The sequence below is a fragment of the Styela clava genome, chromosome 12 (genome assembly GCF_964204865.1).
Source record: "Styela clava chromosome 12, kaStyClav1.hap1.2, whole genome shotgun sequence".
Lineage (NCBI taxonomy): Eukaryota > Metazoa > Chordata > Ascidiacea > Stolidobranchia > Styelidae > Styela > Styela clava.
In genome coordinates this window covers 10027660-10044561 of record NC_135261.1, presented here as the reverse complement: position 1 = coordinate 10044561, position 16902 = coordinate 10027660, and the positions used below count along the sequence as shown (strand labels likewise).

General features: G+C 36.5%; 3 protein-coding genes across 4 annotated transcripts; all 3 read right to left on the bottom strand.

Annotated features, from left to right (window-relative positions):
* Positions 1-314: 314 nt before the first annotated feature.
* Positions 315-2733, bottom strand: LOC120329255 (uncharacterized). 2 transcript variants are annotated; one of them, XR_013479698.1, is made up of 3 exons: positions 2474-2733; positions 1322-1465; positions 315-1074 (listed from the first exon to the last, which is right to left on the bottom strand). XR_013479698.1 is itself a non-coding variant. In XM_039395818.2 (3 exons), the coding sequence occupies exons 1-3, from the start codon at positions 1609-1611 to the stop codon at positions 917-919; spliced, it is 306 nt and encodes a 101-aa protein (XP_039251752.1). In that variant the 5' UTR covers positions 1612-2461; the 3' UTR covers positions 315-916. The 2 variants fall into 2 exon arrangements, 1 of the variants encoding a protein (XP_039251752.1); XM_039395818.2 differs by lacking the exon at positions 2474-2733 and adding an exon at positions 1608-2461.
* Positions 2734-4376: 1643 nt separating this feature from the next.
* On the bottom strand, positions 4377-5975 carry LOC120329239 (uncharacterized). The gene is made up of 2 exons (XM_039395803.2): positions 5660-5975; positions 4377-5198 (listed from the first exon to the last, which is right to left on the bottom strand). The coding sequence occupies exons 1-2, from the start codon at positions 5888-5890 to the stop codon at positions 4605-4607; spliced, it is 825 nt and encodes a 274-aa protein (XP_039251737.2). The 5' UTR covers positions 5891-5975; the 3' UTR covers positions 4377-4604.
* A 3122-nt stretch (positions 5976-9097) lies between these two features.
* On the bottom strand, positions 9098-14027 carry LOC120329252 (uncharacterized). Its single transcript, XM_078118682.1, has 4 exons — positions 13750-14027; positions 12008-13360; positions 10849-10992; positions 9098-10625 (listed from the first exon to the last, which is right to left on the bottom strand). Exons 1-2 carry the CDS (start codon positions 13978-13980, stop codon positions 12917-12919), a joined length of 675 nt encoding a protein of 224 aa, XP_077974808.1. The 5' UTR covers positions 13981-14027; the 3' UTR covers positions 9098-10625; positions 10849-10992; positions 12008-12916.
* Positions 14028-16902: the final 2875 nt, after the last annotated feature.

The window sequence follows — 16902 nt, the reverse complement described above, 5'->3', positions numbered from 1 at the left end:
GTCGAATTCTATTTGCAACTGAATACTCTTGAATAAAATCGTTTGATAGTACATTGAGTTCGTTATGATAGGATTTCTTTTCTCATTTATTGGCTCTTACGGTCTGCTATCCAGGGGTTCTCAAACTTTTGGTGTTGCGGAGCCCTTGAAAGGTTGAATATTATTCGCGGAGCCCCAAAATAAATTTTAAAATTGTTACTTTCAGATTATTATTCCCGAGCAAGTTAAAAGTACTATATTTATTCTAAATGCTGAACCTTTTTTAATAGGGTTTATTAATATTCGCTACTGCTCATAAATAATGTCATTTTTTAATTCCGGCCCTTTACCATATTTCGAGGCTATATTGTTGTCAGATGTTATCAAAGCTGTTATTGCTTCTTTGAACAGTTACAAAATTTTGAGTCAGTATTTTGAAGAGTAATCGAATAGCTCGTGGAGCCCCTGGGTTTCTCTCGCGGAGCCCTGGGGCTCCGTACGGAGCACTTTGAGAACCTATGTGCTATACCATCCTCCAGATATTAGGAAATTCTCCCATGTGACGTAACTAGCATCGTCTGGAGCTAAATATGCCGCGAGTCCGGCGTATTCGTCAGCCTTTCCAAAACGTTTCATCGAAATTAAACTCAAAAGATTTTCTCTTAAAGATTGGTTCCGTTGAACTTTTTGAAAAAACGAAGTATCAATTCCACCAAATGAGAGACAATTTATTCGTAGGTTTCGATTCTTTAGTTCTGCCATGAAGGCACGAACCATAGCACTGATCGATGCTTTGGTGATTGCATAAGCTCCTGGTATATGTTGAGATGTATAACCAACAATGGTTGACGTTAATATTATAGAACCTTGGTGCTCACTTTTGGTCATATGAGGAAATATTTCTTGTACGAACTGAAAGTTTGCTTTAATATGGAGGCTACGTTCCTCTACATATCAAGATTGCAGATGCGATGTTCATCACGCCTACTGTACACGCTATCCCAAAACTGTATCCAATTCTATAACCTTCATAACTTATCCCGGTACGATCAAACAATACTCCATAACAAGCGACTGCGATGAAAATAAATGTAGCTGAAAAAAAAAGAAAATTTCAAAATAGATAGTACATCCAGTGTCAAACCTACAGAAAGTCAACTATATATAAGATCACAGTCAAAATACATTTTAGGTTAAGTCCAGGAACTGGAAACTGAACTTGGGGTAAGATAAGGATATTTAAATAGCTTTCTTAAAAATTGGTTGTTTTTTTCTATATCTTCGCCAAATATATATAAATTCAAATATTGAGATCCCAACAAAACAATTCACACATACATACCAGATAAAATGCAACACTTTGTAACATTGTTATTTTGGTCATCCATTCCAATGTGAGTTACCAAAGCGAGGAGAATTGCAGTAATTTGAATTATCAATGACATCATAAGAAAAGCGGTTGTAACTTGTTCCCGTACGGAGGTAACTGAAAAAACACAAGAAATGGGGTAGGAATTTTTGGCACTATAAGATAGTGAACACAGTCTCTTGTATTAGTGTCCACATTGGTCATCATTTGAAAATACATCGTGTGTACATCCTACTTAAATTATTCAACCTAATCTCACCCATATGAGCACAAGTCCCATCAACACATGCTCAAAACAATCCTATAGCAAAATACTGAGGATGATCTTCTGTACTTTGTACCCATCAATTAATCCAACCATTGGTTGCGAGAGCCACGACATTTAAAAGTATTCCGAGAGTCGTCACAACGAAAAATGCAATCAAATAAGGGTTCTTCATTTTATTATATTGTAACGTCCAATGCTTCTAATCCATAAATATCAATATAGTATGAATATGGAATATCCAATTCTTTTAACCGAAACCATATCCTGGACGAAGCTGAGACTTCGGAATGGCTACAGTTTACAGTTTAGTACCACAAGTATTTCTAATAGGCGTGGTATAACATTATTTGCATACGTCTTCCCTGACCCCCATCTGACTACGTCATCTAAAAATTACGTCACTGCTACGCCACAATCACGTCAATACGAGGATGATAGCTATCTTTAGTGCGTTCGATGTATTTCACAGTACCGGTACGGGGTCTGGTACCGGTATAGTTTAGTACCACATGCACATCTAGTTGGCCTGTCTCAACAATTTTTGCATATGCCAATCCTAACCCCCACCTGACTACATCACCGAAAAAGTACGTCATTTCGACGTCACATTGGCGTAATAAGGCCCACAAAAGTATGCGGATGGTGATGCGGATTTTTTTCATAACAACAAGTTAATGAGTTTTAACAACAACATAATATCAATACAATATATAGGTCCGTTTCGTGTCCAATAAGTTATTGTTACACAACAACGCATAATATAAGTTAAAAACGTTTTGTACATATCAGTGTGTGCATGGGGTTTCGTTAAATACAAACAACTTAGCGAAGATAAAATATATGGACTCAAAATTTACCTTATATATACAGTACTTTACTTAGTCCACTGAACGGAACGGTCAGGAAACTTCCGACTTTCCCGTAGCACGAGTGTCAATAATTATTATGCCCTGGCCATACTATATAGTAACTTGCTTATAGGTAATTGTAAAAATCGTTGAATATTTTTAAAGCTATACTACTTTTGTGAGTCATTGCGTTAATCTCGTTTGTGCTCTACTAATCAATATTTTCGTTTGCTAAAAGACATCTCACACATGGGGATTCCCTTATCTATCATTGTCTAGCTCTGATATACCAGGGTCATGTATAAAGGATTAGTATGGTGGCCCATCGTTGTCACGCGTAAAATTAATAAAAAATAAAATGAAAAAGCGAAAATAAAAAAATAGTTGTGAAAAAACATATAAATAATTGAAAAAAAAAAAAAAAACCAAAAAAATTATTAAATGTAAAAAAAAAAATTTAAGAAAAAAAAACTGAAAAAAAAAAAAATTAAAAAAAAAAATTGGATAAAAAGAAAACAAAAAGGTTGACAACGATGGTCCGCCTCGTGGCCCATCGTTGTCACGCGTTTTTATTTTTAGAAAATTTGATGCTGCTTGGGACCAACGTTGTCAAGCTTAATCCTACACGCACAAATGTGTTTCCTGGGTTTCTAACTCACTACTGATTTTCATGAGCTATATCCAATAAATTCAACATGAAAATGTTCTATAAATTCTCCATGCTACAAGTTCAACCACAAGCAATATATTTATAATAATGATAAGAGAATATAGAATTGAATACGAAAAATTTGTTTTTACGTGTATAAGGTAGTTTAATTGGAAAATGCTGCTTGACTGCTCAGTTGTCTGGACACTCGTGCGATGCCGGTACGGTACCGTCTGACCGTACTGGTACCCATGCAATCACTCATGAAAGAATGGGAGATACGGATAGTCTCGTAGAATATAGACTACTGAAACACTCTCTGCGCCTGCCCCATACCGTACAGCCGTAACGTACCGATTCAGACAAATGATAAATCGCTCGTGCACAACCATTTATTTCAATCCATTCCTTGATCTTAGTCGAATATAGTGAGTCGAGGTATGAATAGGAATAAATGGTTGAGCACGGGCGATTTATCATTTGTCTGGATCGGTACGTTACGGCTGTACGGTATGGGGCAGGCGCAGAGAGTGTTTCAGTAGTCTATATTCTACGAGACTATCCGTATCTCCCATTCTTTCATGAGTGATTGCATGACTACCGGTACGATCAGACGCAAAGCGACTATAACCGACTACGGGTATTTGGTAAGACGGTACGGTACCGGCATCGCGAGTGTTCAGACAACTGAGTAGTTAAGCAGCATTCTCCAATTAAATTACCTTCTACACGTAAAAACAAATTTTTGTATTCAATTTTATATTCTCTTATCATTATTATAAATATATTCCTTCTTGTTGAACTTGTAGCATGGAGAATTTATAGAACATTTTCATATTGAATATTGCTCAAGAAAATCAGTAGTGAGTTGGAAACCCAGGGAACACATTTGTGCGCGTAGGATTATGCCTGACAACGTTGACAAATTATTTTTATGTTTTTTTCACAACTATTTTTTTATTTTCGGTTTTTTATTTTTATTTTAAATTTTACGTGTGACAACGATGGGCCACCATAGATTAGGTCTATATATATGAAACTTGCAATCACTCATGAATGATGAGCTGAAGAACACGAGTAGTAAATTGCTAGAAGTTTATGCGAGGTAGAACTGGTGTTCTTAACTAAACGCCCGGGGGTTGTTGGCAAATAAATCAACGTTAAGAAAGTTATACCTTATTTGGGCATTTACCTTTCGAAATTCTCAAATATAGATTGGTACTTATCGAGAGCTGGTCTACTTTGCTTGATAGTGCAATGAAGTTCATTTTGACAAATTTCTTGCTCATTCAGTCGACAAAGAATTGAAAAAAGAAACATTAAGATAAGCATTGTTTTCAAGAACCAGAAAAAACTTGTAGTTATATGCATGCAGTAACCAGAATTAATTATTTTTCTTGTTTGTGTTTGATTTTAATACGAGTAATGAATACGTATATTTCACACTGTTTAATCCCGATCATTTTACTCGACATATTTTGATTCATGGTCTTACGGTCTATTATACGACCCACCAGAAATAACGAAGGTCTCCCCTGTGACGTAACTGGCATCGTCTGAAGCTAAATAGGACGCGAGACCGGCGCATTCATCAACCGTTCCTAAACGTTTCATCGGAATTAAACTCAGAATATTTTTAGTGAAAGGCTCGTTCTGTCGAAGTTTTTGTAGAAACGAAGTATCAATTCCTCCAAATGCAAGACAATTTATTCGTATGTTTCGATTCAAAAGCTCTGACATAAAGGCACGAACCATGGCACTGATCGATGCTTTGGTGATTCCATACGCTCCAGGTAAATGTTGAGTTGTATAACCCAAGACACTTGACGTAAGTATTATGGAACCTTGGTGTTTGCTTTTCGCCATATGAGGAAATATTTCTTGTACGATCTGGAAGTTTGCTTTGATATGAAGGCCGTATGTTTTGTCAAGAACGCTTCCTGGAGTTTCCATAATGTTAAAAAGATGGGGATTGACTCCAGCATTTTGAACAAAAATATTTATGGAACCCAAATCTTTCATTGTCTTTTCTATCAAAATTTGTCTTTGCTCAGAATCAGCAACGTCACATGGTATTTCTAAAACCTTAATAAAAATTGAGTATATCTAAGAGTGCTTTATTTCAATTCGGTAGCCCACTGTTCACAACAACAGTAATACAGTTAGATAGGAGGTGAAAAAATTATGTAGTGCCAGGTGTTTACTTCTTAATGTCAAATTAACAAGTCTCCACTCGCAGCAACAAAACAACGTAATGATACGATACCAATACATATAATATATGTCACATTCGTTCATAAGCAAATCATACATCTTGGTAGAGTCTTAAATACCTTTCATGGATAAACGGAAAACGATATCAAGATTTTAGAATATGAATAGATGAAATTGATAACTTCTATGATATAAAGTAGGATAATAAGTTCTCTTTTAACCAAGTTTTATTGAAATATACGGAAAACCAAATGTTTGCAAAGTAATGAATAAATTAAATTTCGATATTGTTGCCTACACATTAAATTTACACTTGAAAACACCGTATTCACCTTTATTCCAATTGAATTCAATTCATCAACTGCGCGATCGATATTTTTCTGCTTTCGGCTACTAACAACGACATGAGCTCCATGCTGTCCCAATCGTTTGGCAATTGCAAGTCCTATACCATCCGTTCCTGCAGTAACAATTGCCACTCTGCCATCAAGATTTCCGGCCGAAGAAATAAAACGCGGAGACCCCACCCGCCCATATTTCAAGAAACGTGAAAAGCGATACATTCGGAATTTACAGCTAACCCAATGTGGCCTATATGGAATAAGAGCCAAGTATAAAAAAACACGTTCATTGCCAGTTGGTTAATGATTAAGCAAACAGAGTACATATCGTGACTGTTTACATATTGCTCCAAGACAAACTTTCACGCTTGCTTGTAGAGTTAAATATGAACAGTTACCCTTACCAGTTTAATAACTCATTCATACAACGTTTGCTGACTGGGCATGTGTGAAGAAATTCATATTGAATAATTTTAATGGTTCAAACGGGTGCAAAGCAGCAATAATATTTATGAAATGACATGAGAAATAGATCACTGTACCCTAACAGGGCATGGCCTTTGTCGTATTTGCTCTGCATCGAGTCGCAAGTTTTATTGTACCTTTTTGCACGCAATACACAATGTTGCTATTTCTAGTTTAGCGTTATATAGTATACTATATATATTATATATATATACCATATACCAGGGGTGGCCAGCCTGCTTTCGACCGCGATCGACTAAAATGCTCAAAATAGCTCGCGATCGACTGATCGGAAAAAGGTCCTATACAAAAACAAATCGGCACTGACTAAATGTGCAGATACCTGCACACACTCATACAAAAAATTCCACCGCTGCCAATAAGAAGGCTTTGTGGGCACATTATTATTAAAATCGACACAAAATTTGTATTTTTTCTGTTCCATTCAAATTGTTGTTACTTATCGATCGCGATCGGTAAGTACGTTGATAGGTATTTGTCTGTTTGTTTATTTCACTTTCGTATGTTACGCGATATCTCACGAAAGCGAGGTTGAATTTGCTCCAAATTTTGCATGTGCATTCATCATATCTTGGACCAGACCTATTAATTTTGGATGAATTATGTCGTATAATTAGCGAGTTAATAATTAATTAGTGATGGAACACGCGGTGTCACTATTGAGTCAGAGCGAAGGAATCGAACCCGTAAGTGCGATAAGTCGGCAGTCTCCGATCGCTATCTAGTTTGAATATTCAATTGTACCCGGAGTGAATGTTTTATTATTCATTTAAATCATACTATTCAGATAAAGGGCGTGCCTAATTTTTATTCGTAAGCGTTGAAAATTCTTCAATCTTGCCAAGTATTATCCAAACAGCGAAAAATAAATATTGAATGATTGTTAAACAAGAATATCGGTCGGAGACCGAAGACTTATCGATCGAAGGTTGGGGGATCCCCCAAATCAGCGCTTTTACTCCATAGTGACACCGTGTGTCTCATCACTACTTAATTAATAAGTCGCTAATTATACGACATAATTCATCGAAAATCGATAGGCTTCTGATCCGAGCTATGATGAATGCACATGCAAAATTTGATTCAACCTCGCTTTCGTGAGATATCGCGTGCATCTAACAGACAGGCAGACAAACAAACAAACAGACTAATATCTATCAACATATCTACCGATCTTAAGATCGATAAGTAATTAATGCTCAATCTTCAGTAGCCTATCTAATTTACAATTTTCTCGCTTGCTTAGAATTAGAACAAATTGGGCATTTCAGTGCCACTGCCACCATTGCGAATAAAATTCATCACACCACTCTTGGAGTGAGACAATAACATACGCATACTGAAGAAGTAATTGTAGGATTGTTTGTCAGTCTAGACACGCGATATCCGGCACTTCATTTTTAAACCTTGGCAACGAAACAACTTGCCTTTGTCACGTTATAATATGCTTTCTTGGCCTTGCCCAGACTTGAATACTGTATGTGTATATTGCATTTTGCGCGTGTAAATTACTGTATTCTTCTTGTTATAAAACACACAACTGGTTCGAGGTTTGGTGGTATTTCAATGAAATACACTCAACATCAGACGCGATCGACTGCTCGAGACGTGGCGATCGACGTGTTGGCCACCCCTGCTATATACTATATATAGATAGCGCTTGTGAGAATTTGGGTTTTAAACAATGCTCCATCTCACCCAGAGTGCAATAAATTTGTTAGGCAGTGGCGAACGGGGGAGATTCCCCCGCCACCAACTCATTTTACAATTTAGATCAGTGGTTCTCAAACTTTTTTTGTCCCAGAGCCGCATTTCAAACCTCAAAGTCAAAGAACCGCACACAAACAACGCAAGTTAAAATAGCAACAAAACTTAAGCGCGTAATTAAAATACCAAGTCATCGTAACAACAACACACGTAACAACTAGGGCTGGGCAAAAAGATTCGAATAGTAAAATATACGAATGGCATATTATTATTAGAATATCCGGTACCATTTGAAAATTCGATTTTGCCCACCCTAGACGAACAGCCATTCAATTTGGCTTTGATTTCTAACAAGTTTGTCAAAGCGAGTCGTAATCGTAGAGGATGCAAGGTGCAGTAGCTGCTTGAGATGATCGCCAGATATTTCGGGACTATTTTTGATTACTGGAACAAAATTAAAATGCTCTAGAAATTAAAATATTCATGGAGGTATTTGATTTATACATAATATTCGGCAATGCGACAAAAACTAAAAATCCACGAAAGCAAGCCAATGATAACAGCCATGTCTAAAATCTTTCCAAGTGAAAAGTGTCCGCGAAAACGCTTACTGTTGCGTCACTATTGCATTTGGTAGATTAGTCAACACTACGCAAATAAACATGGGGGAACCCATTCGACTAACTAATAGACTTCCGCATTTTAATTTCAAGCCAATGATTAGTTTTCAATAAAAAACGACTAAATTTTCTTTGAAAGTAATAAATTTTTAAAGCATTACCAAGAGCCGCAGGAAAGGTTGTTGAGAGCCGCATGCGGCTCTCAAACCCTTGTTTGAGAATCACTGATTTAGATGCAATTTGACTAATTAGTTTTTAATATGTACTGCTTGTTGCCAAAATCGAAAATTTTTCGTTTCATAATAATAGATATCGAACTATAACATACATACGGGTATTTTTATATAATTTTCTTAAAAATTTGTTTGGTATCCGATTTGTCAACTGTAATTGTGAGTTCAATCTAGTTCAAAATTCAATTTCCTGTTCCAACAAATGTTAATGTAAAAATGTCAGCATATGAAGCATCAACATAATTGTTACTTGTTCAAAAGCATCTGGTCACGTGAGCTTCAATTAAGTAGTTGATGAAACCAGTCAAGTCTCTTTATGTAGCGCCGGTCACAGTACCAAATCTTACTGACAATGTCAGATGTTACTTTACGAATTACACTACTTTTCGAAAAAAGAAATATATATATTTATTACCAAATAGTGAGAATGAGTATCTGAAAACAAAACAATTATATATACCTTTTGAAATTAATTAAAAAAAAATCTTCATTCATCCGTTTGCTACTTATTATACCATCTATATGAAAGATTAGCATTTATGCACAATGATTTAAAACTTAAATATAAAGTTGCGGTATTGGTTGCAAGTATCAAATATGATGAAGAAATACCTAACCATTTTCTTGGTATGTCTTATCGGGTTCAATCAAATGCATTTCGATGCAATCAAAATACGTTCATGTATTGTGTGACGGATTAAATATCAAAACACTAAAATAGAAAAATATTTACAACATTTGAAAGTAGAGCCGGGCTCGCATATTTGGGCTAGGGCCCAGCAGCGCTATCAAATCTGACCCAACTGGTCAACGACGACAAGTACCTGATTTAGTAGGTCCAGTCTAAACCTAGACACAAACAAAAGACATGTGTATCTTGAACATATATCAAAAAATGTCTTTCGCAAGTTATCAACATATTGAAGACAAAAGACGTGAATATTCCTAAATCAAGCACATTTGATTGTTTTATATCACATTGGAAGACTATACGAAGTAATGGTTTCATATGGAATGCATATATTGAAAATTTCATAAAATAATGGCTTATGGCGTCATGATTTATTAGTAAGATAACTCTTTATCCAGCTTTTTACACTTGAAACAGATGTGCCTAACATAAGTAATCAACCACGATATAAGATTCACGTGACCAGCCTAAGTACTTTAAGATTCATCGTTACACGTTAATACTGAATAGCGTTTCAATTCCCTTCACTGTTCCGAGTTGGGTAACGTCGAATTCTATTTGCAACTGAATACTCTTGAATAAAATCGTTTATTAGTACATTGAGTTCGTTATGATAGGATTTCTTTTCTCATTTATTGGCTCTTACGGCCTGCTATACCTGATATTAGAAAATTCTCCCCTGTGACGTAAATACCATCGTCTGAAGCTGAATATGACGCGAGTCCGTCGCATTCGTCAGGCTTTCCAAAACGTGATTAAATCGGGATTAAACTCAAAAGATTTTCTCTTAAAAATTGGTTCTGTTGAACTTTTTGAAAAAACGAAGTATCAATTCCACCAAATGAGAGACAATTTATTCCTATGTTTCGATTTATTAGTTCTGCCATGAAGGCACGAACCATAGCACTGATCGATGCTTTGGTGATTGCATGAGCTCCTGGTATATGTTGAGATGTATAACCAACAATGGTTGGCGTTAATATTATAGAACCTTGGTGCTCACTTTTGGTCATATGAGGAAATATTTCTTGTACGAACTGAAAGTTTGCTTTGATATGAAGGCTACGTTCCTCTAAAAATCAAAATTGCAGATGCGATGTTCATCACGCCTACTGTACACGCTATCCCAAAACTGTATCCAATTCTATAACCTTTATAACTTATCCCGGTACCAGCAAACAATCCTCCATAACAAGCGACTGCGATTAAAGTAAATGTAGCTGAAAAGAAAGAAAATTTCAAAATAGATAGTACATCAAGTGTCAAACAGAAAGTCAACTATATATAAGATCACAGTCAAAATACATCTTAGGTTAAGTCCAGGAACTGGAAACTGGAAACTAAATAGCTTTCTTAAAAATTGGTTGTTTTTTTCTATATCTTCGCCAAATATATATAAATTCAAATATTGAGATCCCAACAAAACAATTCACACATACATACCAGATAAAATGCAACACTTTGTAACATTGTTATTTTGGTCATCCATTCCAATGTGAGTTACCAAAGCGAGGAGAATTGCAGTAATTTGAATTATCAATGACATCATAAGAAAAGCGGTTGTAACTTGTTCCCGTACGGAGGTAACTGAAAAACACAAGAAATGGGGTAGGAATTTTTGGCACTACAAGATAGTGAACACAGTCTCTTGTATCAGTGTCCACATTGGTCATCATTTGAAAATACATCGTGTGTACATCCTACTTAAATTATTCAACCTAATCTCACCCATATGAGCACAAGTCCCATCAACACATGCTCAAAACAATCCTATAGCAAAATACTGAGGATGATCTTCTGTACTTTGTACCCATCCATTAATCCAACCATTGGTTGCGAGAGCCACGACATTTAAAAGTATTCCGAGAGTCGTCACAACGAAAAATGCAATCAAATAAGGGTTCTTCATTTTATTATATTGTAACGTCCAATGCTTCTAATCCATAAATATCAATATAATATGAATATGGAATATCCAATTCTTTTAACCGAAACCATATCCTGGACGAAGCTGAGACTTCGGAATGGCTACAGTTTACAGTTTAGTACCACAAGTATTTCAAATAGGCGTGGTATAACATTATTTGCATACGTCTTCCCTGACCCTCATCTGACTACGTCGTCTAAAAATTACGTCACTGCTACGCCACAATCACGTCAATACGAGGATGATAGCTGGCTTTAGTGAGTTCGATGTATTTCACAGTACCGGTACGGGGTCTGGTACCGGTATAGTTTAGTACAACATGCACATCTAGTTGGCCTGTCTCAACAATTTTTGCATATGCCAATCCTAACCCTCACCTGACTACATCACCGAAAAAGTACGTCATTTCGACGTCACATTGGCGTAATAAGGCCCACAAAAGTATGCGGATGGTGATGCGGATTTTTTTCATAACAACAAGTTAATGAGTTTTAACAACAACATAATATCAATACAATATGTCAATATATAGGTCCGTTTCGTGTCCAATAAGTTATTGTTACACAACAACGCATAATATAAGTTAAAAACGTTTTGTACATATCAGTGTGTGCATGGGGTTTCGTTAAATACAAACAACTTAGCAAAGATAAAATATATGGACTCAAAATTTACCTTATATATACAGTACTTTACTTAGTCCACTGAACGGAACGGTCAGGAAACTTCCGACTTTCCCGTAGCACGAGTGTCAATAATTATTATGCCCTGGCCATACTATATAGTAACTTGCTTATAGGTAATTGTAAAAATTGTTGAATATTTTGAAAGCTATACTACTTTTGTAAGTCCTTGCGTTAATCTCGTTTGTGCTCTAATCAATATTTTCGTTTGATAAAAGACATCTCACACATGGGGATTCCCTTATCTATCATTGTCTAGCTCTGATATACCAGGGTCATGTATAAAGGATTAGGTCTATATATATGAAACTTGCAATCACTCATGAATGATAAGCTGAAGAACACGAGTAGTAAATTGCTAGAAGTTTAGGCGAGATAGAACTGGTGTTTATAACGACCGGGGGTTGTTGGCAAATAAATCAACGTTAAGGAAGTTATACCTTATTTGGGCATTTACCTTTCGAAATGCTCAAATATAGATTGGTACTTATCGAGAGCTGGTCTACTTTGCTTGATAGTGCAATGAAGTTCATTTTGACAAATTTCTTGCTCATTCAGTCGACAAAGAATTGAAAAAAGAAACATTAAGATAAGCATTGTTTTCAAGAACTAGAAAAAACTTGTAGTTATATGCATGCAGTAACAAGAATTAATTATTTTTCTTGTTTGTGTTTGATTTTAATACGAGTTATGAATACGTATAGTTCACACTGTTTAGTCCCGATCATTTCACTGGACAAGTTTTGGTCCTTGATTTTACGGTCTAATATACGACCCACCAGAAATAACGAAAGTCTCCCCTGTGACGTAACTGGCATCGTCTGAAGCTAAATAGGACGCGAGACCGGCACATTCATCAGCCGTTCCAAAACGTTTCATCGGGATTAAACTCAAAAGATTTTTAGTAAAAGGCTCGTCGAAGTTTTTGTAGAAACGAAGTAACAATTCCTCCAAATGCAAGACAATTTATTCGTATGTTTCGATTCAAAAGCTCTGACATGAAGGCACGAACCATGGCACTGATCGATGCTTTGGTGATTCCATACGCTCCAGGTAAATGTTGAGTTGCATAACCCAAGACACTTGACGTAAGTATTATGGAACCTTGGTGTTTGCTTTTCGCCATATGAGGAAATATTTCTTGTACGATCTGAAAGTTAGCTTTGATATGAAGGCCGTACGTTTTGTCAAGAACGCTTCCCGGAGTTTCCATAATGTTAAAAAGATGGGGATTGACTCCAGCATTTTGAACAAAAATATTTATGGAACCCAAATCTTTCATTGTCCTTTCTATCAAAATTTGTCTTTGCTCAGAATCAGCAACGTCACATGGTATTCCCAAAACCTAAATAAAATTTGAGTATATCTGAGTGTGCTTTATTTTAATTTGGTAGCCCACTTTTCACAACAACAGTAATACAGTCAGATAGGAGGCAAAGATTATGTAGTGCCAGGTGTTTTCTTCTTGATGTCAAATCAACCCGTCCACTCGCTGCAATAAAACAACGTAATGATACGATACCAATACTTGGATGGACGGAAAACGATATCAAGATTTTAGAATATGAACAGATGAAGTTGATAACTTCTATGATATAAAATAGGATAATAGGTTCTCTTTTAACCAAGTTTCATTGAAATATACGGAAAACCAAATGTTTGCAAAGTAATAAATAAATCAAATTTCGATATTGTTTGCCTACATATTGAATCACTTGAAAACACCGTATTCACCTTTATTCCAATTGAATTCAATTCATCAACTTCGCGATCGATATTTTTCTGCTTTCGGCTACTAACGACAACATGAGCTCCATTCTGTCCCAATCGTTTGGCAATTGCAAGTCCTATACCATCCGTTCCTGCAGTAACAATTGCCACTCTGCCATCAAGATTTCCAGCCGAAGACATGAAACGCGGAGACGCCACCCGCCCATATTTCAAGAAACGTGGAAAGCGATACATTCTGAATTTCCAGCTAACTCAATGTGGCCTATATAGAATAAGAGCCAAGTATAAAAACACTCACTCATTGCTTGTTGGTTAATGATTAAGCAAACAGAGTACAGGCGCGGCGGTGTGGCTCAACGGGCTAAGCGTGAGGAATACGCTCGCCACCGCACCTATAATTACTCTGCATGAGTTCGCAGGTTCGAATCCCATGCAGGGATGGTTATGTGCGAGAGGATTGCTGGACTCCTCGCCGTCGTTGGGTGGTTCACGTAACCGCTGGTCGGTACGGCTTCCTCCACCACCAAGTCCATGCTTCCGAAAACAAACAATACAGTATAACTAATCCCATACCCGACCTAGAATGGTAACCGGACGAGAGGCCGTGGTTCGCCATATGGATAAGCCGTCTTATCGGCTTTACTCTCCCCCGGGATAAATATGTAAATCCTATCTTATACCGCGACTGTTTACTTATTGCTCCAAGAAAAACTTCACGCTTGCTTGTAGAGTTAAATATGAACAGTTAGCTCTACTATTTGAATAACTCATTCATACAACGTTTGCTGACTGGGCATGTGTGAAGGAATTCATATTGAATAATTCCAATGGTTTGAACGGGTGCAAAGCATCAATAATATTTATGAAATGACATGAGAAATAGATCACTGTACCATAGCAGTGCATGACCTTTGTCGTATTTGCTCTAGAGACATCAACTTGCAAGTTTTATTGTACCTTTTTGCAAGAAATACACAAAGTTGCTATTTCGAGTATAGCGTTATATAGTATACTATATATATATATATATACTATATACCAGGGGTGGCAAACCTGCTTTCGACCGCGATCGACTAAAATGCTCAAAATAGATGGCGATCGACTGATCGGTAAGAAGGTCCTACACAAAAACAAATGGGCACTGACTGAATGTGCAGATAACTGCACACACCCATACAAAAAATTCCACCGCTGCCAATAAGAAGGCTTTGTGGGCACATTATTATTAAAATCGAAACAAAATTAGTATTTTTTGTGTTTCATTTAAATTGTTGTTACTTATCGATCGCGATCGATAAGTACGTTGATAGGTATTTTCGTATGTTACGCGATATCTCACGAAAGCGAGGTTGAATCTGCTCCAAATTTTGCATGTGCATTCATCATATCTCGGACCAGGCCTATTAATTTTGGATGAATTATGTCGTATAATTAGAGAGTTAATAAATAATTAGTGATTAGACACGCGGTGTCGCTATTGAGTCAGAGCGGAGAAATCGAACCCGCAAGATCGATAAGCCGGCAGTCTCCGATCGCTATCTAGTTTGAATATTCAATTGTACCCGGAGTGAATGTTTTATTATTCATTTAAATCATACTATTCAGATAAAGGGCGTGCCTAATTTTTATTCGTAAGCGTTGAAAATTCTTCAACCTTGCCAAGTATTATCCAAACAGCGAAAAATAAATATTGAATGATTGTTAAACAAGAATATCGGTCGGAGACCAAAGACTTATCGATCGAGGGTTAGGGGATCCCCCAAATCAGCGCTTTTACTCCATAGTGACACCATGTGTCTCATCACTAATTAATTAATAAGTCGCTAATTATACGACATAATTCATCGAAAATTGATAGGCTTCTGATCCGAGCTATGATGAATGCACATGCAAAATTTGATTCAACCTCGCTTTCGTGAGATATCGCGTGCATCTAACAGACAGGCAGACAAACAAACAAACAGACTAATATCTATCAACATACCTACCGATCTTAAGATCGATAAGTAATGAATGCTCAACTTCAGTAGCCTATCTAATTTACAATTTTCTCGCTTGCTTAGAACTAGAACAAATTGGGCATTTCAATGCCACTGCCACCATTGCGAATAAAATTCATCACACCACTCTTGGAGTGAGACAATAACATACTCATACTGAAGAAGTAATTGTAGGATTGTTTGTCAGTCTAGACACGCGATATCCGGCACTTCATTTTTAAACCTTGGCAACGAAAAAACTTGCCTTTGTCACGTTATAATATGCTTTCTTGGCCTTGCCCAGACTTGAATACTGTATGTGTATATTGCATTTTGCGCGTGTAAATTACTGTATTCTTCTTGTTATAAAACACACAACTGGTTCAAGGTTTGGTGGTATTTCAATGAAATACACTCTACATCAGACGCGATCGACTGCTCGAGACGTGGCGATCGACGTGTTGGCCACCCCTGCTATATACTATATATAGATAGCGCTTGTGAGAATTTGGGTTTTAAACAATGCTCCATCTCACCCAGAGTGCAATAAATTTTTTAGGCAGCGGCGAACGGGGGAGATTCCACCGCCACCAACTCATTTTACAATTTAGATGCAATTTGACTAATTAGTTTTTAATATGTACTGCTTGTTGCCAAAATCGAAAACTTTTCGTTTCATAATAATAGATATCGAACTATAATATACATACGGGTATTTTTATATAATTTTCTTAAAAATTTGTTTGGTATCCGATTTGTCAACTGTAATTGTGATTTCAATCTAGTTCAAAATTCAATTTCCTGTTCCAACAAATGTTAATGTAAAAATGTCAGCATATGAAGCATCAACATAATTGTTACTTGTTCAAAAGCATCTGGTCACGTGAGCTTCAACTAAGTAGTTGATGAAACCAGTCAAGTCTCTTTATGAAGCGCCGGTCACAGTACCAAATCTTACTGACAATGTCAGATGTTACTTTACGAATTACAATACTTTTCGAAAAAAGAAATATATATATTTATTACCAAATAGTGAGAATGAGTATCTAAAAACAAAACAATTATATGATTGATCTATTGCATGATTATTGAATAAAGTAGAGCCGGGCTCGCATATTTGGGCTAGGGCCCAGCAGCGCTATCAAATCTGACCCAACTGGTCAACGACGATAAGTAC

Excerpts from the sequence above, each read along its gene's own strand:
- LOC120329255 (XM_039395818.2), bottom strand. Across the intron at positions 1,075-1,321 it reads AAAGTGTTGCATTTTATCTG|CTACATTTATTTTCATCGCA; the intron begins GTATGTATGTGT and ends TTTTTTTTTCAG.
- LOC120329239 (XM_039395803.2), bottom strand. The coding sequence starts at position 5,890 with ATGTATCGCTTTTCACGTTTCTTGAAATATGGGCGGGTGGGGTCTCCG. Across the intron at positions 5,199-5,659 it reads TGAATTCAATTGGAATAAAG|GTTTTAGAAATACCATGTGA; the intron begins GTGAATACGGTG and ends ATTTTTATTAAG.
- LOC120329252 (XM_078118682.1), bottom strand. The coding sequence starts at position 13,980 with ATGTATCGCTTTCCACGTTTCTTGAAATATGGGCGGGTGGCGTCTCCG. Across the intron at positions 13,361-13,749 it reads TGAATTCAATTGGAATAAAG|GTTTTGGGAATACCATGTGA; the intron begins GTGAATACGGTG and ends AATTTTATTTAG.